This window comes from Phyllobates terribilis, unplaced genomic scaffold (genome assembly GCF_046119375.1).
Source record: "Phyllobates terribilis strain yellow unplaced genomic scaffold, ASM4611937v1 Scaffold_1__5_contigs__length_1240528914, whole genome shotgun sequence".
NCBI lineage: Eukaryota > Metazoa > Chordata > Amphibia > Anura > Dendrobatidae > Phyllobates > Phyllobates terribilis.
Window position 1 is genome coordinate 30,449,539 of NW_027362761.1, and position 26,535 is coordinate 30,476,073.

At 42.5% G+C, this 26,535-nt stretch overlaps 1 protein-coding gene across 1 annotated transcript in view; it reads right to left on the minus strand.

Annotated features, from left to right (window-relative positions):
• Window positions 1-26,312, minus strand: part of PLPP2 (phospholipid phosphatase 2) — a 30,965-nt gene extending 4,653 nt beyond the window's left edge. Inside the window, exons 1-4 of the mRNA XM_073660649.1 lie at window positions 26,170-26,312; window positions 2,789-2,940; window positions 996-1,270; window positions 790-847 (exon numbers count right to left, since the gene is read on the minus strand). Coding sequence (XP_073516750.1) covers window positions 790-847; window positions 996-1,270; window positions 2,789-2,940; window positions 26,170-26,299 — 615 coding nt within the window. The 5' untranslated portion in view covers window positions 26,300-26,312. The remainder of the gene's footprint in view (window positions 1-789; window positions 848-995; window positions 1,271-2,788; window positions 2,941-26,169) is intronic.
• Between the last annotated feature and the right edge of the window lie 223 nt (window positions 26,313-26,535).

Genomic DNA, 26,535 nt, shown 5'->3' on the forward strand with positions numbered 1-26,535 from the left:
TAAAATATTGGTAGGCCAGATTCCACTAAGAACACTAAATGGCATTAGTCTCTGCCTGCAAAGGGAATCTGTCACCCCTGGGAGTTATCAGACCTCTATGGCCATACAGGGTATAGAAAAGAAAATCTGCACATACCAGTATGGCCCAATAGCAGAGATTTGATTGCAGAGAAAAGCGCTTTAATCAATTCTATTTTGTACAGGCTTATACGGGGTACGCCAAGAAATCCCCGCCTATATACTTATTTACCATAGTCCCCCCCCCCCCCCCTCCCCTGCACATCACAGGGCCATGTGACGTGCACTGGTGTCCCTGACTTCCCGGGCATGCGCAATAGAACTCTGCGGCGCAGTGCACAGACAGACGGGGCCGTGGGGAAACAAAGAACGCTCTATGTGAGCGGCACTTGGCGCATGCCCGGGATGTGAGGGACACCAGTGCACGTGTCACAGGGCCCTGTGATGTGCAGGGGAGGAAAGGTGGGGGGGGATATGGTAAATAAGCATATAGGCGGGGATTTCTAAGAAGATAGGCGGGGATTTCCAAGCCTGTGGAAAACAGAGGTGATAAAAACACTTTTCACTGCAATCAGACCTCTACTATGCGCCATACAGGTATGTATAGATTTACTTTTCTATACCCTGTATGCCAATAATAGAGGTCTGATATCTCCCAGGGGGTGACAGATTCCCTTTAAGTCATTCAAATATCAGTTTCTAAAGATCAAATATGCCCAGTACACAAAAGTAGTAAAAGGAACAGTAAACTGTCTTGGTGAATATACTTACTGAGAGGAAGAGCATGCAATACATTCCAAATGAGGAGTGCCCCGAGTAGAAGGAAAGCCTGAAAAATAAGTTACAATGGATTAAGCGCAATATATGACCAAAAAAAACCAAAAACAACAACAATGCATTACTGAGACAATGAAAAAAGCATACTACCAAAAATTACTATTAGTCACATTGGAATTTAAAATGTAGTGTGCCCTTACCTGGACTCTGTTACATTTGCATTACTTCCACGGCATTCAATTTCCATCACATAACCTGAACAGTTCACAGTCCTCCAGTCAGGGTTACAAACTGCCAAAAAGTTGGGGCGTGGACGTCCTACCATGTATTTTGCGAGATCAGTGAGGGACTGGCTGACTGAGGCGCCAAATAAAAAAGTTCCAATCACCTTGTACAGTGCAGCCACGTAGCTGTTACACTCTGAGCGGGAGTACAGTCGTTTAGAGAAGACCATGTACATCTCTCCAGATGTAATCTGAGGACACAATAAAATCCATCAGCATAATAGAAAATAGTCTTAACTCGAAGCCCGTACCTAATAGAAAGTAATATTCAGAGACTGGCTGCCAAAGTGCTCCTTTACAAAACCTTTACATATAGTTCGTGTTTAGAAATTAGGAGACGAGAAATATAAAAGTGAAACCTAGATAAAAATGAATACGCACAACAAAAACAAAAATACTGGGAAAAGTAGAAAAAGGGTTATACTTTGGTGTATCCACAGTTCTGCTGAAACTGGAAGTGATGCCACCCCATCCATTTCAATCACTGGACCACTGAGGTCACTGACATGACTACAGGGAAACAGCAGCTTTGCCTACATGGGTGCAAAACTTCCCCAAGGAAACTGCTAGTTTCCTATCAAAGATCTAAAGTTCCAAAAACAAAAAAGGTTGCAGCACATCTAAAATAGTGAAAAAGTAAGAATCCTTTATTCACCAACAGAATAAACAGATACTGCTTTAAAAGGTTATTTCCGAAATCATAAAGTGGTCTGTTTTCTGTTCTTGCAGAATTAACCCAATACAACCCATTTTTAAATATGACAGGATTTGCAGCTTTAACTCCCCCCAATGATGACCTTCCCTGAGCCCTCTTTACCCTACTGTTGCAAACGGATCATTCTTCCAAAAGTGTTAATGCTGTCAGTTGAGCATGCTCAAATACACCTAATGGTTCTGTGTAATAAAACAATGTACAGCTGGGTTGTAGCACATTTGAGTTACACTATCCCATTGATACAAGCTGCATTTGCACCTAATAACCATAATAAAATATCCCATAGGCCCACTCACATCATCCTCATTGTCCTGACAGTCATGTTGCAGCACAGCTCCGCTATGCGTATAGGGAAAGTATGATCATGCTCCGACAATCCCAATGAACCACCAATGAAATGTGGAGATTGTAAATAATGAATATTGGTCAAATAGCCAGCTTTGGTACACCATTCAAAATTATCAATGATAAGCTCATCGATGTAAATAAAAATTGCCCCTTTTGAAATCTATCTAGATCTATCAGAAAGCACACTGCAGAGGTGCCTGCAGCACTGAGAGGAAGCAGTGTGCTCCTGGAAAATGTAGTTATAGCAAATAAGAATAGGACCACCTATTCCGCTCTTTGAAGCTGGATGCAAGGTACAAGAAAAATGTTATATTGGGCTTGTACTGTATATTAACGATGGTTATGCAGATCCTGGGCTTTGGAAAAAACATGGTCACAGTGGTAATAACCCACTAAGGAATTAACGTTGCTCTAATAGAGCGATTCCTCCAGCTGTTGGGAAATTACTACTCCCAGCATGCCTGGCGGTCTTCTGCTAAACATTGTAGTACCAGCAGAACCTAGAGACCACTGCCATAATAAAATCTTCACATAATAAGCATGCAGAAACAGTTGTTCTTATTAGTGCCCTCCAGCACAATCCTTCAGAAGATAAAGACACAGTAAAGCAAGTAAAGGCTTCAATAAGATACTATGTAATACTTACAATGATAACTGTGCAGGAAATCGTGACTCCAGCCATCAGACCATGAGTAATCGTGTCATCTCGGTAAGGATATTTAATAGACTCATCGTTACAATAAAATCCACGCTTGTACGGACTGTTCACCAGTGTCATAATAATAAATGGCATGGACGCTGAGGAAAAAAAAACAAGGCATGTAAGTGATCATGCGCAAAAAGGAAACGAAACATACCTGTAAGTGCACAGGGTGTGGGTGATTGGACCGACTCCTCCATCCAAGTTCACTGACACACCCCCAGTGCACTTGCAGCGACTATACAGCGATACCACTACTTGCATATGTAAAAAATGTTAAAAGTTCCCTTACATTTCATTTAGAGATTTTTTTTCTATAGGATGCTGTACAAATTGGTCAGAAAAAAATATTATATTGCATGTTTCATTTGCTGTATTATGGCGACAGAAGAATATCATAGTATTATTATCTATACACTCCTGCACATGGTTCCATCAAGTGCAGTGGGCCATAAAATGCACATCACAGAGTTGGTTTATGAGGTGAATGACTGGTAAAAATGTAAAGCAAGAGTGGCTCAGTGATTAGCACCGTTGCTTTGCAGCGCTGGGGTCTTGAATTCAAATCCCACCAAGAACACCATCTACAATGAGTTTGTATGTTCTCCCAGTGTTTGTGTGGGTTTCCTCCGGGTTCTCCGGTTTCCTCCCACATTCCAAAGACATACTGATAGGGAATTTAGAGATTGCGAGCCTCAATGGGGACAGTGATTATAATGTCTGTAAAGCACTGTGGAATATGATGGTGCTACAGGTGCTTCTCACTAAATTAGAATATCATCAAAAAGTTAAATTTATTTCAGTTCCTCAATTCAAAAAGTGAAACTCAATATATAGATAGAATCATTGCAAACAGAGTGATCTATTTCAAGTGTTTATTTCTGTTAATGTTGATGATTATGGCTTACAGCCAATGAAAGCAAGTCATCTCAGTAAATTAAAATAATTAACAAGAAACACCTGCAAAGGCTCCCGAGGCATTTAAAAAGGTCCCTTAGTCTGTTTCAGTAGGCTCCACAATCATGGGGAAGACTGACGACTTGACAGATGTCCAGAAGGCAGTCATTGATACACTCCAAAAGGAGGGTAAGCCACAAAAGGTCATTGCTAAAGAAGCCAGCTGTTCACAGAGCGCTGTATCCAAGCACATTAATGGAAAGTTGAGTGGAAGGAAAAAGTGTGGTAGAAAAAGGTGCACAAGCAACCGGGATAACCGCAGCCTTGAAAGGATTGTTAAGAAAAGGCCATTCAAAAATTTGGGGGAGATTCAAAAGGAGTGGACTGCTGCTGGAGTCATTGCTTCAAGAGCCACCACACACAGACGTATCCAGGACATGGGCTACAAGTGTCACATTCCTTGTGTCAAGCCTCTCATGACCAATAGACAACGCCAATAGTCTTACCTGGGCCAAGGAGAAAAAGACCTGGACTGTTGCTCAGTGGTCCAAGGTGTTGTTTTCAGATGAAAGTAAATTTTGCATTTCATTTGGAAATCAAGGTCCCAGAGTCTGGAGGAAGAGTGGAGAGGCCACAATCCAAGCTGCTTGAGGTCTAGTGTGAAGGCTCCCCAAACCATCACGGATTGTGGAAACATGTCATCTGCCGGTGTAAGTCCACTCTGTTTTATCAAGACCAAAGTCAGCACAGACATCTACCAGGAAATTTTTGAGTACTTCATGCTTCCCTCTGCCGACAAGCTTTTTGGAGATGGAAATTTCATTCTCTAGTAGGACTTGGCACCCGTCCACACTGCCAAAAGTACGAATACCTGGTTTAAAAACAACAGTATCACTGTGCTTGATTGGCCAGCAAACTCGCCTGACCTTAACCCCATAGAGAATCTATGGGGTATTGTCAAGAGGAAGATGAGAGACACCAGACCCAACAATGCAGACGAGCTGAAGGCTGCTATCAAAGTAACCTGGGCTTCCATAAGACCTCAGCAGTGCCACAGGCTGATCGCCTCCATGCCACGCCGCATTGATTCAGTAATTGATGCAAAAGGAGCCCGACCAAGTATTGAACACATTTACTGAACATACATTTCAGTAGGCCAACATTTTGGATTTTAAAAACATTTTTCAAGCAGTTATAAAGTATTCTAATTTACTGAGATAATGACATTTGTGTTTTCATTGGCTGTAAGCCATAATCATCAACATTAACAGAAACACTTGAAATAGATCACTGTTTGTAATGACTCTATATAATATATGAGTTTCACTTTTTGTATTGAAGAACTGAAATAAATTAACTAACTTTTTGATGATATTCTAATTTAGTGAGAAGCACATGTATATGAGTGATTAAAATAAATAAAATAATGCACTGCACTTGCCAGATGCCTGGCTAATAGCCCATAGACAAAAATATTACCGATGAATCCAGCTGCACATATTTCACAGTCTTTTTAAAAAGGGGTAAACTGTAGACAATCTTTAAAAAAAAACAAGATGCTACACTGCCACGCAAACATCCTGGTATCTGAGGTGTTAAGTCCAGGAACAGGGTGCAGCACATGGATTACCTGGGCAGGTCTGAGCTCTCCTTAGCTGGTTTAGCTGGTTTTGGCACAGGGAAACGAAAACCCACGTGTTTACCTGTACGCATAGGCTCCTCGCAGACACTGGGTCATCTATTGTCTACTGTGTCAGGTCACTTTTGCAGAAGCATTATGTATTAGATTACTACAACATGGAAGCGGTTGTAACGCTATTGCACAGAAAACGTAGGAGGGAGAAGAATAGCTTGTTCACTTACATATTGTCACCCTAAGCAAACGTTTATCTTTGTTGGGCAATGAGATCTTATGGCTGTGTGCCCACTATGCGTTTTTTAAGCGTTTCCGCAGCGGCAATAACGCTGCAGAAACGCTTAAAAAACGCTTGGTAGAAGGTCTACAATGGTCCCCAATGATAATCCACATGTGCTGAGCACATGCTGCGGAAATTTCTGCTGCGGGTTATCATTGCGGAAAAATCCGCAGCACTACCAATTATTTTGCGGAAGCGCTGTGTTTTCGCCGCCATTGAATTACATTGGAACGCATGGATTCTGCATCACTGCATCTGTACATGCGGAATCCATGCGTTTCAATGTGCGGATGGTACCCGGGTCTGGAGAAGAGGAGACTCTCTTCTGGACCTAGGTACCATAGAACCTATAAATAAAAGAATAAAATAAAAAATGAATATTATACTTACCTTCTGATGGCCCGCGGTCTCCTTGTCTTCGCTTGCCGGCAGCTCGCGGTGGACCGAAGGACCTGCGCTGACGTCATAGTCATGTGACGGGTCACGCGACCGCTGACGTCGGCAGGTCCTTCAGTGTACTACAAGCTGCCGGCAAGCCATGACGGATGGAATAAAGACACCGGGGGCCATCAGAAGGTAAGTACAGATTCTTTACGGTCACACTATATAAATCCATGCCGTTTGCATGGATTTGTATAGTGTGACCAAGTTGACAAGCACTTTCCAAGTGATGCTAAAATCGCTTGGAAAGCGCTTGTCAACCCGCATGCAGAAATGCATGTGAAGAACGCGTCACTTCCGCATGTCCCTGGCAGGAAAAACACATGTACAATCCGTATGCGTTTTTTCTGCCAGGGAGATGCAGAAACGCTCAGGAAAAAAAATCCGGAGCATTTCTGCATCGTGGGCACATAGCCTATAGAAGATTCATAAAAAGATAAAAAAGGAGGGGGTGGGGTGATGGGACATCATACGTTACTCATGAAAGTTTGGTACACATCCAACCACCCCTATTTCTCCACCACCTCACATTCTGCCCAGAGTTTCAGATTTTCCAGGAATATTATGCTGTGCAAATTAAAATTAGCATAAAATAAATCATCAATGGTTGCAAAAATAAAATACAAATCATAAACGTGGAAAGGCCCTCCCCATATAAGGCATGTGAATGGATACCAAGCATTGGCTGGTTGTGACTGGCCACTATGGACGAAGGTTTCCTAGTGAGACATCTTTAGTGCCAGGAAGCTGGGTAATAGGGTGTAGGGCAGAGTTACTAGATGTAGTAATCTATTAAATGCCTACAAAGTAGATAAAAGGGGTTGTACAAGTTTGGCTGGAGAAGAGGTGAAAGAGCAGAGACCTCCCTGTAGTAATCTCCATATGTATGCTTAGTTGTTCTAGCACAAAAAGGCTACACAAAACGCACAGATACACAACAATGTCCACAAATATACAATGTGGCCACCAGAAGAAGACAAACAACCATTCAGAGGCTCAGTATTGGGCTAATCATGTGCAAGTCCATTAAATGTAAGTAAATATTTCTAAATATTACCTATGTAGGATCACATGTAATACAGTGTGCCCTAAACTTGTTAACCAGCATATGTAAACATCCTATTCTAGACAGATATCCTAGTAAGCTTTGGGAAAGCAGTTATCAAATGGGCTGCCCAGACATGATATTGACAGCCTATTCTCTGGGATAGGTCACCAATATCAGAATGCTGAGGGTCCGACAACCCTATCCTCACTTTTTTTTTTTTTTTTTTTTTTAAAGCTTTTTCAGTTTTGGTTGGATATAAACTGCAAATGGACCTGGAACATGTTGCAGCAGTCAATGCAGAGTGAACAGAGCAGTGCTATTCCGGCTCCATTTATTGTTTTCATCTGGCTGCAGACGAAGCTGAAAGCAGCCAATTGGTAGGGTGCCAGGTGTTATATATTGACATATCCTAAAAGAATGGTCATCAGTATTTTTAGAAGAGAGATGGGGTAGCTGTAGGGGGTTCCATAAAAGGGTGGATTCTTCAGTAGTTTTTCCATATTCAAAAAGATAGTACTTCGTAAATTCTCTGCTAGACAGTTCTTTCATATCAGAGGCATAAAGGTCTGTGCCACAGACACGAGAGCGGAAGATCAGGGTTCTGGAGAGTATGATGCAAGGGGTGAAGTTCCAGTGACTCCACATGCGGTACAGAATGGGGCTTTTAGCGCTATATCAATTCCTCAACTAACTAATCACCACTGGAGTGAAAAGCAATAACTATAGAATCAGTTTCATCTTCTATTACATGTTACAGAAAACTACAATCAGAAGCAAAATTATATAGCAGTAGCTCATGCGTGTATATACAGTATTTCATTATCTGGGATAAACTGAAACCTTCTTATGCATCCATGAATGCTAAATTGGATAGCTTTATAACAGGATAGGTTTTATGAAGAATGAACATAGACCACTCTAGATATTTTTATTCTCTACACCAGATACAGCATATTAATCTAATGGATCAGAAAAAATTATAGAATTTCAGCCAAGGTTTTAAAGGGGCTACCTAGTTAAAACAAGTGATAACCTGCTGATTGGTGGGGGGCTGACCGCTGGGACCAGGACAGATCAGCAAATTTTTACCCCTGACTGGAAATTTTTATCCTCATTAGAAATGTTCAGCTGCTTCTCCATTCATTCCCTATGGGGATGCAGGATCAAGTCGAGTGCAGCGAAACTATATGTAATACAATGTTAAGACTCGTTTTATTCATCATCATCCTCACAGCAACTGCTGTAGGTAAAATGAGTCCTCAACAGCAACTTAACCAGGCTATAATATCTGATGGCCAAAGTTTGCAGCTACTGGAACTGGACCAACAATTGCTAGCCAGACTTGAGTTAGATAAGGAGTTTACGCGATGGGCCAAATTTTGCATCAACCATTATCAGCACTTTTAGCTTAGGGTGAAAACACAGGCACAGGCTGAAGAATAGGATCAGTACAAGAAAAGCAATGCTGACATGCATGGACACATTTAAACAGCTACGGTGGCCATACACAGACTACAATTGTCGCAAACACTAGGACTTCAACGTCACTGACCGACCAGGTGTATTTAAGGTTTGCACTGTGGATTTCAGAAGGGAAAAAAATATATACAGTACAGACCAAAAGTTTGGACACACCTTCTCATTTAAAGATTTTTCTGTATTTTCATGACTATGAAAATTGTACATTCACACTGAAGGCATCAAAACTATGAACTAACACATGTGGAATTATATACTTAACAAAAAAGTGTGAAACAACTGAAAATATGTCATTCTAGGTTCTTCAAAGTAGCCACCTTTTGCTTTGATGACTGCTTTGCACACTCTTGGCATTCTTTTGATGAGCTTCAAGAGGTAGTCACCGGAAATGGTCTTCCAACAATCTTGAAGGAGTTCCCAGAGATGTTTAGTACTTGTTGGCCCTTTTGCCTTCACTCTGTGGTCCAGCTCACCCCAAACCATCTCGATTGGGTTCAGGTCTGGTGACTGTGGAGGCCAGGTCATCTGGTGTAGCACCCCATCACTCTCCTTAATGGTCAAATAGCCCTTACACAGCCTGTAGGTGTGTTTGGGGTCATTATCCTGTTGAAAAATAAATGATGGTCCAACTAAACGCAAACCGGATGGAATAGCATGCCGCTGCAAGATGCTGTGGTAGCCATGCTGGTTCAGTATGCCTTCAATTTTGAATAAATCCCCAACAGTGTCACCAGCAAAGCACTCCCACACCATCACACCTCCTCCTCTTTGCTTCACGGTGGGAACCAGGCATGTAGAGTCCATCCGTTCACCTTTTCTGCGTCGCACAAAGATCTCAAATTTGGACTCATCAGACCAAAGCACAGATTTCCACTGGTCTAATGTCCATTCCGTGTGTTTTTTAGCCCAAACAAGTCTCTTCTGCTTGTTGCCTGTCCTTAGCAGTGGTTTCCTAGCAGCTATTTTACCATGAACGCCTGCTGTACAAAGTCTCCTCTTAACAGTTGTTGTAGAGATGTGTCTGCTGCTAGAACTCTGTGTGGCATTGACCTGGTCTCTAATCTGAGCTGCTGTTAACCTGCGATTTCTGAGGCTGGTGACACGGATAAACTTATCCTCAGAAGCAGAGGGGACTCTTGGTCTTCCTTTCCTGGGGCGGTCCTCATGCGAGCCAGTTTCTTTGTAACGCTTGATGGTTTTTGCAACTGCACTTGGGGACACTTTCAAAGTTTTCCCAATTTTTCGCACTGACTGACCTTCATTTCTTAAAGTAATGATGGCCACTCATTTTTCTTTACTTAGAATTTGTATTATGGCAAGAAAAAAGCAGCTAACAGTCTATTCAGTAGGACTATCAGCTGTGTATCCACCAGACTTCTGCACAACACAACTGATGGTCCCAATCCCATTTATAAGGCAAGAAATCCCACTTATTAAACCTGACAGGGTACACCTGTGAAGTGAAAACCATTTCCGGTGACTACCTCTTGAAGCTCATCAAGAGAATGCCAAGAGTGTGTAAAGCAGTCATCAAAGCAAAAGGTGGCTACTTTGAAGAACCTAGAATATAAGACATATTTTCAGTTGTTTCACACTTTTTTGTTAAGTATATAATTCCACATGTGTTAATTCATCGTTTTGATGCCTTCAGTGTGAATGTACAATTTTCATAGTCCTGAAAATACAGAAAAATCTTTAAATGAGAAGGTGTGTCCAAACTTTTGGTCTGTACTGTATATACACCGGTATATTTGGGCATGTTGAATTTCAAGGTGCCCAATCCTTTTTCTCAAGAGATAACCTGCCAACAGAGGTATCCGGCAGCAGCCTACTCCCATGTCCCTAAAGCTAAAAAGCTGTAAAATTGTGTTCAGTGGTGTATTCATCTTTTGCATTTCAAAAGAAATAATGCATAATAATTAAATATATTACAAAAAAAAATGTAAAAGGAGTTTTCTTGGACTTCGCTATGCATGTTAAAAGCTGGAAAAAACAGATGCAGAAGCATTGCAACATGATAAACACTAAAGACATTATAGAAGAGTAGCTGGACCTGCTTATTTCATTGGTCTGAGGAGTATCGGTGTATTGTGGTCTACTGACTATCAACAGATCAGGGAAAAGAAGGGTAGGGCTTGGTCAAATTCTTCAATGCCCAATTCTTTTGTTCACCCTGGAAGGTTCAACAGCAGGTAAAGGGACCTTTTCATGGGCCAATTGAGCCTGTGTAAACATGCTATTCATCAGCAAGCAGAAAAGTAAAAGGATTATCAGCTGAACAGATAATTTACTTTGTGCTAGTGACAATATGCAACATGCATGGAGTCCGAACTCAAACGATCGCTGAAAGACTTGTTATTTCTATTAGCAGTGACTGTTCTAGCTAGAAAGCTGTCCATGTAAACCCCACCATCGCGTCGTCGTCACTCTCCCCATTGAGAACACATGCATTTGCAACAGAGCTGAGCATTCAAGTGTTGAGAGTGTCGGAGGGATAGCTGGCATAAGTGTAAAGCCACCTTAACTAGTTTTAGAAGGCTCAATTCTGCCTTACTAATGAACAGTTAAAGGATATGTAGGACACAAGGAATTAATTAGGAGGCAATGATACTGGACACAGGCACATGTGTATCTGTTATCAATTAGAAGAATGCATTCAGTAAAAACACACAAGTTGCATAAAGCCTATACAGTTATCAGATGTCAGAAAATAATAGCACTGCCAAATCCATGGCTCAGCAAAAAGATCACATGGCACACAATGCAGCCAATATCCGATTATTTGCAGTAGGTAAACTACAAAGAATAGACAATGAAGACCAATCTGCATTGTGAGCGCTCATCAGTCAACAGCAATGGAATACCTTCTGTTTATTCAAGCCTACAGGAATCAGCCTGTGAAGGATATGGAACTCCAACTAACAACATGGTGCCCTTTGCTATGTGTGTACATGTGCCAGATGTGCTGGAGCTCAAGCATGATGGGCGCCAGCAAATTAGTTAAAGGGTAGCCGTACTTTCAAGTAACTTTCCAGAATAAACTGTCCTGTGTGACTAGGTGAGATCACAGTTTTGCTCTCTGCAGGCTCCTACTTTTAATTCACCAGTGACCATCAGCTAGAAGGAGGTAGACTAGCCGTTGTCTCCCACAGAGACAGAAGAAACATGGAGGACAACATTCTGAATCCAAGGACCCCCAGCCGCCACATCTCCATAAAGTTTAAATAGGCTGTATAACCCAACACCTCACTGTGCTGGAAACCTGTCCTGCAAAACCGATTTGAGACGTTTTTTTTTTTTGCTTTTTTGAAAATTGACGGGAATTTCTGGAGGCAGGAGAGGGGGAGCAATATCTTGTCAGAAAATTCTGCTTCCATGACAAAGTTTTTATATTCACATGTCCTACTGATGTATGCAACGTTTGTTGAAAGTAGTTTCATTTAAGCAAATGTGAAATTCATCACTGGCGTGCTAGTCTTAGATGGAAGTATGAAAATCATATCAGAAGGCTCTCTTCATCCTAGCATTATGGCTTCCATTTATTATGCTAGATTTGGTTTCACAGAGATACCAGGAAACCTTGATGGACCCGTTGACCTTTAGCATTGCAGTATTTTTAAATGGGCAAGAATGGCCATGAAAGCTGTCATTACACTAACCCGATGATGGTGTGAGGAAAGCAATATCTCCCAATACAATGTTCTGGCTGGGCTCCCTTATCTTTCAGCAACTTTCCATTTCTTTTAGAAAAGCAATGCAATTTTTATCACAAATGTCATCCATTAATAACAGGTTTCTATGGAACTACAATTAAAAATCAACACCCCAGACTAGACAATACAACGTGAAATGGATCCATAGAGTTCTTCAGCTTTAAAGAGATTGTCCAGTTTATAACACCCATTTTCATATACATTATTTTATTCAGTTAAGAAGAAAATGATTGATACAACTAACTTTCTCTTATTAGGATACTAGTCCCGCACTTGAACTGCACTAAAATCACCAGGACATTTTTTATAAAAATCAGCGGTGCTCAGCAATATAATGAATGGATTTCAAATATGCACTTGCCAGTCGATTACATGATGCAGGCTGTGATACTCATTGTGGCACATAGCGCATCTTACTCTGGAGGACCTGTCCTACATTACATTACACAGAGACCTCAGTGAGGTTTTTGTGTATTTTTTTTTAATAGCAAAACGCTTTCCAGTTTTCTTATAGGCTCAGGTTCCAGTTTTTGTGAATTCTACAGGTCACACAATTAGCAGTCATATGGTTGTATGAACATGTATACAACTGTCAGTATATGGCCCATGGCCCCACTAAGTATTCGGTCAGTATTTTTTCTCAGGAGTGGGAGCCAAAACCAGGTGAGGAACAATCAGAGAAAAGGTAGAATAGAAACAAGTCACCAATTCTGCATTTATCACCCACTCCAGAGAAAAAATACTGACCAAATACTGATAGTGGGGCCGTAGCCTAAACCTAGTCAACAATGTGCAATAATGCCAAGCAGAGTTAAAGAGCAACTACACTAAGAATTTTTCTCCTTATATTTTGCAGACATATTTCATGCTTGCAGTTCGGTGGAGCTCGGGGTATCGAGACGCCCACCGATTGCTCAAAAGATGGCAGAGATGTGAGCAGCCAGGGAGGCAGAAGTGCACAATTCCAACATGAGTGCGAGCACAGAGTGAACTGATACAACTGAAAGCCTATGACCATCTACTATCTTCCTACTCTGATTTGGGTATGTGCTCAGGCAGGAATTGTGCATCTAGGGAGGCAGGAGTGCACATCTTCTGCAGTTATTTGGGCTATCAGTGGGGGTCTAAGGACCCGTGATTATCTACTGTATCCATAGTCTGATCTGGGTATGTTTTCAGGCAGGAATTGTGCACTCCTCCTCACTAGATGCACATCTTCTGCGGTTATTTGGGCAATCGGTGGGGGTCTAAGTACCCGTACCGCCACCAACCAGCAGGCATGTCAGGTACCTGCAAAATAGAAAAAAAAATGCTTAAAACGTACTCTAACATTTGGGGTCCGCATGAAATGACATGTAACCGCAATATAATCTGTGGAAAATCTTTACAAATTATGTTTTTCACCTTCACTCAGAGCAGTTTCTCGCATCATCCATAGTAGCAAAGCTTAAAATATGATGTGGCCTTTAACAAGGGGGTTGAGATCCTGTGATATACGTATTACGAATATATGCAGTATGATGTTGCTATTAAACATGTGTAAGTTTTGTTTTCACTGTCATTTTCTGGGTCACACCACACAGACATCTTACTAAATCAGCAATTACCGGTAATCGTGCAACTATTTATACCTGGGCGTATGATGATCTGCCATACTAAGACACCACCTTTGCCATTTATTTTTAACATTTATTTACATTAGGAGTGTCTAAAGCTATAAAAAAAAGTTATAAATTATATTGTGTATATATAATAACTATATTACAAATTAGTATGCAATGCAAATGGGGGTTTTCAAAATCTGTGCACATGCAGCATCTCAATGCAAAAGTCTAAATTGTTTCCACACAATTCACAAACTAGGAAAGACACCATACACAAGATGGTTCCACTTTCCAAATTTTAATATGAATTTTCATTGCACAGAAAGAAACAAAAGTCAAGACAAAATAATTGAAAGCATTTAAAGATGTGCACACAAAAACCCATTTTTTAGGCAAAAATCTTGCACTGGGATACAACCCATATCAACGGCACTGATAACCAATAGAGCCATCTAGATATAATCAATATCTGGAATAGATTTAAATAGACACTACTGGGAGTGATGTCAAATAGTGATCAATAATGAAAAGGTGCAACATAAAGCTACAGATACTGCATTATGTATGTACTATCAAAAGAATATAAAAAGATGTAAGTGCCATGTACTTAGTCATCTGGGTGAATCGGCTCCTACAGAAAGAGCTTGTGGGAATGAGAATCCAACACGTATCGTCACAAAAGGAAGCCACCTCATTAGTGTCTCTCTAGGAGCAAATTCACCCGGTTAACTATGCGCATGGCACTGCTTACATATTTTGTATGGTTTTGGTTATCGCAGTGACAGATTTGGCCTAGGAAACAAGTTTGGGTGGAAGGTGAGCATTTTTATATGTTTTCATTTGTCTTGTCTATGCTTTTGAGTTTGCTTTACAATAAAGACTCAGATAAAATTTAGGAAGAGTAACTTGATTTTTTGTATGTGTCCTCCCTTGTTTTTTTGGAATAATAATATATATATACATACACTGCTCAAAAAAATAAAGGGAACACTCAAATAACACATCCTAGATCTGAATGAGTGAAATATTCTCATTGAATACGTTGTTCTGTACAAAGTTGAATGTGCAGACAACAAAATCACTCAAAAATCATCAATGGAAATTATTATTATTATTATTATAGCGCCATTTATTTCATGGCGCTTTACATGTGATAGGGATATACATAGCAAAAACATTTACATAATCTTAACAAAACAAGTCAGCGACTGGTACAGGAGGGGCGAGGACCCTGCTCGCGAGGGCTCACAGTCTACAAGGGATGGGTGAGGATACAGTAGGTGAGGGTAGAGGAGGTCATGCAGTAATGTGGTGGAGCGGTGGTTACTGCAGGTTGTAGGCTTGTCGGAAGAGGTAGGTCTTCAGGTTTCTTTTGAAGGCTTCCATGGTAGGCGAGAGTCTGATGTGTTGAGGTACAGAGTTCCAGAGTAGAGGCGATGCACGGGAGAAATCTTGTATGCGATTGTGGGAAGAGGAGATAAGAGGGGAGGAGAGAAGGAGATCTTGTGAGGATTGGAGGTTGCGTGCAGGTAAGTACCGGGAGACTAGGTCACAGATGTATGGGGGAGACAGGTTGTGGATGGCTTTGTAAACCGTGGTTAGGGTTTTGAACTGGATTCTCTGGGCAATGGGGAGCCAGTGAAGGGATTGAAATCAATTTATTAACCAATGGAGGCCTGGATTTGGAGTCACCCCCAAAATTAAAGTGGACAAACACACTACAGGCTGATCCAACTTTGATGTAATGTCCTTAAAACAAGTCAAAATGAGGCTCAGTATTGTGTGTGGCCTCCACGTGCCTGTATGACCTCCCTACAACACCTGGGCATGCTCCTGATGAGGTTGCAGATGGTCTCCTGTGGGATCTCCTCCCAGACCTGGACTAAAGCATCCGCAAACTCCTGGACAGTCTGTGGTGCAATGTGACGTTGGTGGATGGAGCGAGACATGATGTCCCAGATGTGCTCAATCGGATTCAGATCTGGGGAACGGGCGGGCCAGTTCATAGCTTCAATGCCTTCATCTTGCTGGAATTGCTGACACACTCCAGCCACATGAAGTCTGGCATTGTCCTGCATTAGGAGGAACCCAGGTTCAACCGCACCAGCATATGGTCTCACAAGGGGTCTGAGGATCTCATCTCGGTACCTAATGGCAGTCAGGCTACCTCTGGCGAGCACATGGAGGGCTGTGCGGCCCTCCATAGAAATGCCACCCTACACCATTACTGACCCACTGCCAAACCGGTCATGCTGAAGGACGTTGCAGGCAGCAGATCGCTCTCCACGGTGTCTCCAGACTGTCACGTCTGTCACATGTGCTCAGTGTGAACCTGCTTTCATCTGTGAAGAGCACAGGGCGCCAGTGGCGACTTTGCCAATCCTGGTGTCCTGTGGCAAATGCCAAGCGTCCTGCACGGTGTTGGGTTGTGAGCACAACCCCCATCTGTGGACGTCGGGCCCTCATACCACCCTCATGGTGTCGGTTTCTAACCGTTTATGCAGACACATGCACATTTGTGGCCCACTGGAGGTCATTTTGCAGGGCTCTGGCAGTGCTCCTCCTGTTCCTCCTTGCACAAAGGCGGAGGTAGCGGTCCTGCTGCTGGGTTGTTGCCCTCCTACAGCCCCCGCCACATCTCCTGGTGCACTGGCCTGTCTCCTGGTAGTGCCTCCAGCCTCTGGACACTACGCTGACAGACACAGCAAACCTTCTTACCACAGCTCACATTGATGTGCCATCCTGGATGAGCTGCACTACCTGAGCAACTTCTGTGGGTTGTAGAGTCTGTGTCATTCTACCACGAGTGTGAAAGCACAACCAACATTCAAAAGTGACCAAAACATCAGCCAGAAAACATTGGTACTGAGATGTGGTCTGGAGTCCCCACCTGCAGAACCACTCCTTTATTGAGGGTGTCTTGATAATTGTCAATAAATTCCATCTATTGCCTATTCCATTTGTACAACAGCATGTGAAATTGATTGTCAATCAGTGTTGCTTCCTAAGTGGACAGTTTGGTTTCACAGAAGTTTTATTTACTTGGAGTTATATTCTGTTGTTTAAGTGTTCCCTTTATTTTTTTGAGCAGTGTATATATTCTGTGCGTATTATAGTTAGCACTCCATCAATATTACAGGCGGTGCCCACTCCATGGGGACTTTTTGGTGATCTGTATCAACATATGAAAAGATTTAATGTAGGTTTTGGTATAGATATATAAGGGTACGTGACCAAGATCAGGAATAGCAGTGTTTTGGATGCAGCTCACCTGCGCTGTGTCCAAAACGCTGCGTTCTACAGTACAAGCACAGTGGATGGGATTGATAGAAATCCCATGCCCACTGTGCTTGTTTTAGAAGCTGCGTGAACTCACCCATGGTGCGGGTTTAGAAGCAGCAGCATGTCAATTTCTGTAGCGGAGACAAGTCTCCTTTGCAGATTTTGACCGATTGAAATGTCATTACATGCTGTGGATCCGCATGTACTGACAAAACAAGTGCAGCATTAGAAAGCAGCGAAAATAAGCTGCGTCCAAGTGCTACTGGTTCCTAATCGTGGATACATAGCCTAACTTTTCGTTAATGATTTTTTCCGCTGTGCATGATCTTACTTATACCCAATACAGACCATGATTCTCCCAACCCGAGCGTGACAGCTGCATAGAAATATATGAAGCTGTCACGCTTGATGTCGAGAGAACTGCTGGCTAGTCTATGCAGTCCAGTCCAATCTCAATCCAATTTATACAGCCATCTGACTGTAGCCTTACACTCATAAGGGAGGCTTTTACCCCCTTGCTGAGCTTTGCTAATTTTGGCCAGAGAATATTAATTGTCAGCAAGTAACTGACCACTAATTAGTGGTTAATTAAAACATTCTTACCCAATTTACTAAACACATGCAACTCTAGTCCTGCACACCAGTTGGTAAGGGTATGTGGCCACGTAGCGTTTTACAAGCGTATTTGATGCGGAATTTCCGCAGCGGAAACGCTTGTAAAACGCTTGGTAATCCGCACCCCATGGTCCCCAATGAGAATCTGCAAGTTCTATGCCCATGCTGCGATTTTTCCGCAGCGTTTTTGATGCGCACAAAAATCCGCAGCATGTCAATTTTGAGTTTCCGCATGCGGAATTGCCTTTTCAATGCAATAAAAAACGCAAGGCAATTCCGCATGTCGAAAACGCGGGAAAAACGCTTGCGAAATTCCACATGCGTTTTTCTGGGAAAGGACATGCGGAAATGAAGCGCAAATTTTCCGCAACGTGGGCACATAGCCTCACACCCTATAGAATACTAGGGAAAAAAAAAAAAAGGTCTCCCAATATGGCCTAGCCCTAGACCAGCAATTTAGGTCTATTGTCGCAGACACTTTACTGTTTAAAAGGGGGATTTCCATCTACAAGATCCTATCCCAACATGTAGTAGGTGTCAGAATAATGTCAGCAAATACCTCCAGTTAGAAATGTAGTGTAGGTCTTCTGATTCGCTAGGCCTCTTTCCTCATGTGCAGGCATCTTCGGTATCCATGGTTGCAACCACCAATCTATAACCATGGATACCCAAGGTCCTGCAATGTCTGGACATGAGGAAAGAGACATAACGAATCAGAAGAACTATACTACATTTCTAACTGGAGGTATTTGCTAATATTACAGCTACTACATATTGGGGTAGGATCTTGGAGATGGGAATACCCATATAAGTCAAAATTCTTACAGTCAATGAAAATGGTAACTGCATGATCCTTGGTGTCTAATATTTTGTGCTTTAAGATCCCTCTAGATGGGAACATTCCCGTTAGATTTAGGTGTACTGGACACATTTAATGCCTTACTAGACTGTTCTGAAAAGTGTCTAGAAAAGGGGGCTTTGCTAAGAGGATTCATAAGTTGAGCCAGATAAATGATAAGCATAGGTATATCCTAAGAAACACCATGCCAAGTACCGTATAGCCCAACATCCATTATCATAGGACAGCCCTGGGGTCCTTTCTGTATAACAGGGTTATACCCCAATCAGTAATGATTAGTACAGCTATATCTTGGTGAGCAAACTCACTCAGGAGATATTAACCATTAAAAAGGCATTAACCTTTATTTTGATTAAATCTGATGGCCCCTTTAACATAAACAGCATATAAAAAAAAACTAAGTGAGAATATACGTAGACCAAAAATTGCACATTCTATGTAACACCACGTCATTAACCGCCTTGTAAGCGGATAAGAGAAAAGAATCTTAAAGAATAGATTAGTAATCCTCTAGGAAAAACTGATGGGAAGGTACAGATTAAACGGAAAACAGACCTTCCAGAAAGGCACTGTATGTCTGTATGTCTAGGCTGAAGGATACACCCAGCAGATGGTCCTCATGAGACCACAACAGACGCAACAATGCTCAGACCCACTACTGACATTAAGGAGAATATTCCAACTATTCCTGGTTGTCAGGTCCACCTAGGAGGCCTTTTCCTGTGGGCTGGAAACCAATCTCTTCCTAAAGGGAAGTTATTAGGAAAACAATAGTGCTATATTAGGTAAATGGAGCTTAGGAATTTCATTCCATTCAACGATGGCTTCTGTTATAACCATCAAGTAAAAAACAATGGCTACATGTAGACAATATAATGCAGCATGTGTGGAAAGGCAATTGAACAGTGTGAACCTCTAAGGCCTCGTTCAGACGTCAGTGTTTTTTGATCAGCATTTCATCAGTTTGGTCAGTGTGTCAGCTTTTACCATCAGCGTTTCATCAGCATTTCTTGGAAGCATTAAATAATGGAGGTTTCCCAAGCTTCTCCTGTTAAGTCAGTGAAAAACAGACAGCACACGGACGCCATCAAAATGATTTCCGATTTTTTTCATTGACCTATAGACTTGCTTTGGAGAGTTTTATCTGTGACGTGGATCAAACATAGGACATGTCTCTGTTTTTGGACAGTCCACTCGGTTCACACAAAAAACGCAAGGATAGAATGCATATGTAAAAAACTGACTTCTGAATGAGCCCTAAAGCAAACCAAGAATATTTTATGGCTGGGATAAGTGAATATACAGTACAGACCAAAAGTTTGGACACCTTCTCATTTAAAGATTTTTCTGTATTTTCTTGACTATGGAAATTGTACATTCACACTGAAGGCATCAAAACTATGAATTAACACATGTGGAATTATATACTTAACAAAAAAGTGTGAAACAACTGAAAATATGTCTTATATTCTAGGTTTTTGCTTTGATGACTGCTTTGCACACTCTTGGCATTCTCTTGATGAGCTTCAAGAGGTAGTCACCGGAAATTATCTTCCAACAATCTTGAAGGAGTTCCCAGAGATGCTTAGCACTTGTTGACCCTTTTGCCTTCACGCTGCGGTCCAGTTCACCCCAAACCATCTTGATTGGGTTCAGGTCTGGTGACTGTGGAGGCCAGGTCATCTGGCGTAGCACCCCATCACTCTCCTACTTGGTCAAATAGCCCTTACACAGCCTGGAGGTGTGTTTGGGGTCATTGTCCTGTTGAAAAATAAATGATGGTGCAACTAAACGCAAACCGGATGGAATAGCATGCCGCTGCAAGTATGCCCTCAATTTTGAATAAATCCCCAACAGTGTCACCAGCAAAGCACCCCCACACCATCACACCTCCTCCTCCATGCTTCACAATGGGAACCACGAATGTAGAGTCCATTCGTTCACCTTTTCTGCGTCGCACAAAGACACGGTGGTTGGAACCAAAGATCTCAAATTTGGACTCATCAGACCAAAGCACAGATTTCCAATGGTCTAATGTCCATTCCTTGTGTTCTTTAGCCCAAACAGCTATTTTACCATAAAGGCCTGCTGCACAAAGTCTCCTCTTAACAGTTGTTGTAGAGATGTGTCTGCTGCTAGAACTGTGTGTGGCATTGACCTGGTCTCTAATCTGAGCTGCTGTTAACCTGCGATTTCTGAGGCTGGTGACTCGGATAAACTTATCCTCAGAAGCAGAGGTGACTGTTGGTCTTCCTTTCCTGGGGTGGTCCTCATGTGAGCCAGTTTCTTTGTAAGGCTTGATGGTTTTTGCAATTGCACTTGGGGACACTTTCAAAGTTTTCCCAACTTTTCGCACTGACTGACCTTTATTTCTTAAAGTAATGATGGCCACTCATTTTTCTTTACTTAGAATTTGTATTATGGCAAGAAAAAAGCAGCTAACAGTCTATTCAGTAGGACTATCAGCTGTGCATCCACCAGACTTGTGCACAACACAACTGATGGTCCCAACCCCATTTATAAGGCAAGAAATCCCACTTATTAAACCTGACAGGGCACACCTGTGAAGTGAAAACCATTTCCGGTGACTACCTCTTGAAGCTCATCAAGAGAATGCCAAGAGTGTGCAAAGCAGTCATCAAAGCAAAAGGTGGCTACTTTGAAGAACCTAGAATATAAGACATAATAAAGTGTGAAACAACTGAAACTAAGTATATAATTCCACATGTTAATTCATAGTTTTGATGCCTTCAGTGTGAATGTACAATTTCCATAGTCATGAAAATCTAGAAAAATCTTTAAATGAGAAGGCGTGTCCAAACTTTTGGTCTGTACTGTATACATTTTTTTAAAACAAAATACAACAAACCCTAGAGGCTAACCTCAGCAGAAAAGTTATAGATTCATTGGCTACATGGCTCTTGATATTTGTCTAGGCCTCAAGCCATACAGCCAAAACTGGATGTGAATTTGAGGCTACTTTGTAGAATGGAAAGTTACAATGTAATGGTAATGCTACAGGAAGTTAAAAGTCTACACAAGTCCATATAACCGAACAATTGGTAAGGGTAAGTGATATTTGACTAAGGCCGCATTCACACGTCAATGATTCACAGACCAGCCTGGAGGCATGTCAAGTTCGGATCAGGAGACCCATGACCAGTCCGTGAATTGTGGTTCATGCTTGGACCACATCACAAAGATGTGTGAATCTGGCCTACAAGACAGTATTATAAAATGAGGGTGATTTTTGGAACAAAATCCATTATACTGATGGTAGTGACTACTGCAGCCCATTACATGTGGTTTGCAATCATACAACTACAGGACAAACCTGCTTTGAAAACATGGTTACGTGCACAATGATCTTGTTGCACTGGCAATCATGAGGCAGGATAAGTGTTCAAGTCAATTACAAGTGCAGCTTTAAGCCTGGCATTACCAGAGAGTTAAGGGCTTTTTTTAACGTTGATAGGAGTAGATCCATTATTAGGAGATAAATAGATTAAAGACTTTGTCCACAACTAGACACCCCTTTCTTAACAGAAACTGTCCACCACAGCATAAAACATACATACTTAACTCCCAGACCTGCACCATTCCAATGACAGTGCCGCGTCTACCGGCAGTCAGTAACCACAGCAGCCTTTATGCCGGAAGGCAAGTACCAGTATATGGGGTTTTATTATAGATATTGTAGCTAAGAACAGGGTGTCTGTTAGTGGACAATACCTTTAATGATCAGTCGCCGTGTTTTTCAGGACACAAACTGTACAGCATTGGGTCAATGTCTCGATCCTGGCCTCATTCAGCTTTCCGTGCTTTTTCTCACAGGTAAAAGACATGGACCGTTGTGCACCAATGGGGTCACCAGTGTTTTGTCCATGTCCGTTTTTATAATCATTGATTTTTACATAAGAAAATATATATTGCAAACCCTCGCCTATCCATTACAATGTTAATCACAGACATCACATAGATCGTACACTGATGCCATCTGTCATTTTCACAATCCCACAGACTTGAATGGGTCATTTATCTCCGTAACAAGGTCTGCAAAAAAACAGACATGTGAAAGCACCATAGATTATAATGGGTACATACTCTATCCAAGAAAAACACAGATAGAACACATATGAGAAAAAGGACATCTAAATAAGGCCTTATTGTATATAATGCGTCCTTCACATGTTGTCCGATGCTCCACTTGGAGACTCCATTGGCAGGTTTGGAAATTTGATGGAAATAACAGCCTCTCTTTTCGCTACAATGATGAAGCCATGAATGAAGATTATAGGTCAATGAGGTCTTCTGGGCACCAGTTATATCTATTCCAAGACTGATCCGACAGAGGATTGCAGCTTCCATTACAAATGGATGCCAACACAGGCAGACAAAGGGAGCAGTGCGGGAAACAAAACTGTCTAGCAATAAGCCAAAAGTAGAATAAACCTATACCAATACCTGTGCACTTCACTGCCGTGTGGAGCCCATTGTGTCCAAGGTGGACAGCTGGACAAGGGTGAGATTTCTGTTGCACTGGCTCAAATCACTGTCAGAGAGTAATCAGTATGTCAAACACAATTGGCCATGTTTGCCAATTTATGACAGGCTTAGCAATGTATACCAGGACATAGGGTAAAAAGGACACCTTAGGTGATAAGGTGACTGAATATGGTTGACGAATAAGACTGGAAATCTCCTGGTGCACAAGCCAAAAGAAAACTGCAAAGTGTGAATGCACTCCTTAACAGCACAAGATGCACACTGCAACAGCAGGGAATAAAGAGAAGTCACCAATGTGTGACTAGACCCATAGGGTGAAGCAATACACAACCTGTCCCCATCACCCATGCTCAGAAGAGGGCATTTCTCTTGGATACAGACAGCAGCATTGTTTACATGGCCTGAAGCAGCTAAAGAATAGAGAAATGCAGATCAGGAGCACAATGCAGGCCCAGTACCTAAAAACAAGCAAATGACACTTCTCATTTCTGAGACACCAGTGGGGAAAATACGACCAGTAACATGACTAATGGCTGTGTGCTTTCCCTTTACTAAATGAAAAGAAATGTAAAAGGAATCACATCCTTACAACGGCTAACATTAAGCCATGTGTTTACTACCTTCTGCCTGTAGAGGGCATGTTATGCCACCATGCACTCACCTCAAATACCTTCTAATCATAAATGCTGCACCTGCTCGAAGGTCAACCCGGAAGACGATAGGAAAATCCGTACAACCTGGTAAACATGACGACATTAAACTGGGCCGACCCTAAAGAGGTGACTTGTAAACTGAGCCTCCATTTGGCCAAACGGACATCAGAGAGTAGTCACTCACCCAGGATCCCCTCTATGTGCCAAAGAGAACTATGCTACACTTCAATGACATACAAGCAAAGCCCATTAGGCCAGGATCCCACAGCGATATTACTTCTGGTAACACTGGTATACAGTGATTTTGGTGCCAACGATGTCTGAACAGTTTTATATTAAGTTTATGGTGAAGATTAAGAATAGGGCTTCGGTTTTGCCAGATTGGCTCCAGTTCGATATATTTAAGAATTACAGTAGAATTCTGGCTTCAAAAAGTCGCTTTTATAGCATTGTAAGCCTACAAACTGAAATACAAAATAATTATATTGGACATTTCATTACCTATGACACTGTTAAAGAGTCAAAATACAGACTAAAAGACCAAAAGCTATTGCATCTGTTATCACACACAAGTTGCATTAGGGGCATGCATTATTTTCATGGATGAATTCTCAAAAACAAGAACCAATTCAGCAAAAGTAATGGGATTTCTGAATTCAGCACCCTCAATGTCGCTCCTAACATTAGCCTATAGGGGCACATGATAGTCATACTATATTCCTAATAGGTGAATATATAAGGCGCAATGTGGCACTAGAATCAAGCCTGGCTGGACATAGTCATAGCGCCCAGGCCTTCTATGAAACAGAAATTACCAATCTGCTAATGGCCAAACCTGACTGACATCCTGAAGTCAGTCCTGATTGTGGACAGAACCCCTCGTCCATTACATACATGCACCTGTGGGGGGGGGGGACTCTGTACACAGCAGTGACTTGACACACCTGGGTGAGCTCTCCACAATCTTGTAGATCAGGTTTCTCAACTTGACTCTGTTCTTTTGCTTCAAGCATCTCCAGCATTCTCAAAAAGATTTAAAAAAAAAAAAAAAGAAAAAAAAAAAAAAAAAAAAGAAAAGGGAGCATGCAGAATGGGTCTAAAACATGTCTACCTTTAAAACCTCAATTATTACCTTTGCACCCAAAACAAACTTGCAGGTGGTGGTACATAAGTGCATGTGATGTGGAAAACATTCTGGACACTTTTCCTTCTACAATCAAAAAGTGGGTCAGAATGAGGACCCCATGTCCAATTCTTGCACCCAAAATATTGAAACACAGGAGAAAAATAAGTGTCCTATTCTATTGATGGGGGTAGGTACATGGTTCCTGTTTACTGAGAATGTTTTGGCACTGCTCACTTCTGAGTCCCAATACAGAACTGAGTGGCTTAGGATAAATCCCTTTAACTAGGGGCACCTATAGCAACCATGCTGTGTGAGGCGCCATACTTTCTTTTGGGTAGAATACGTCGGGGTGATGTACCGTATGACCCCGCAGAATTACCATGTGGATCTGTAATATTATATGATCATTATGTGTATACAAGGTCTCCGGGGCAGGCCTGTCACCTTTCCGTTCATGGTTTGTTGATGTCCATGTATTTGTCACACGTGATCCAATATAGAACAAGTCCAGAAATAACTGCAGAACATTTCAGACAACTAAGGTGAGGACGCAGGTGATGAACCACACGACTCCGGGCCTGCTGTTTGCAGGGTCATGGACACTGGGGTCAGTGGCAGGGTTCTCTCACACCCTTGTACCCCACTCCCCTCCCCCATACAATACTCCGCCAGAAGAGGTTTGTGCTCCAGGAAAACATGGCTGTGACCAGCGTGGTTGTCAGAGGAACCAATCCACCCACTTGTTACCTGAACCTACAGAACAGGAACTTCTCCCCACAAGGCCTCTTAATACAACTGCAGGCAGTGGGAGCTAGTGCTCGCTGTTGTCTGCCGCTAGGATAATAGCAGCGCACACACAACCCTCGCTCTGCTCCGGCAGTGAAAAGGTTACGCACACAGATAGTGAGCCCACCCCGCAGCACACTAATGAGGTTTGCACCTTGCTGATAGCCCCATCCCCCTATGTAATCAGAGGCTGGATGGGAACTATCGCAGCTGTGATGCCGCCCTATACCATGGAGCAGTGCACAAAGCTGTCACCCTCTATAGCCACAGCCTGGAGGGGCCCAGGAAGAAGCACACTGCAGGCAGCGCTCCCCGGGGACCGCAGAGGTAACCAGGTGATACGTGGAAGCAGGACAAGTTCCCAAACACTCAACACCGTGCCACAGACCCCACGCTACTCACCCACGCACACGCAGAGCACGTCCAGCAGCACATACACGTTTCTCCGGCCGGGCAGCATCCTCCCGTGGCCGCTCCGGTCGGAGCTCCGGGACCAGACTGATTGAGACAACCACGCCCACCGTGACTCCATGACACGCCCACTACGTGATGCGCTAAGCGGACACGCCCGCTTAGTTAACCCTGACAGTGCGTTGTGTTGTGCTGCGCTCACTCGTACGAGGCGATTACCTGCGACAAGTGGTGTCCAGTGTGAGGAATCACACCGCGGGCATAGCACCATAGCTGGGGGGGTATACGGTACCCACCGGACTGCGAGCCAACACTAGGAGTGCTGGACCAGGCCGACCATATACTGTACATGGAGAA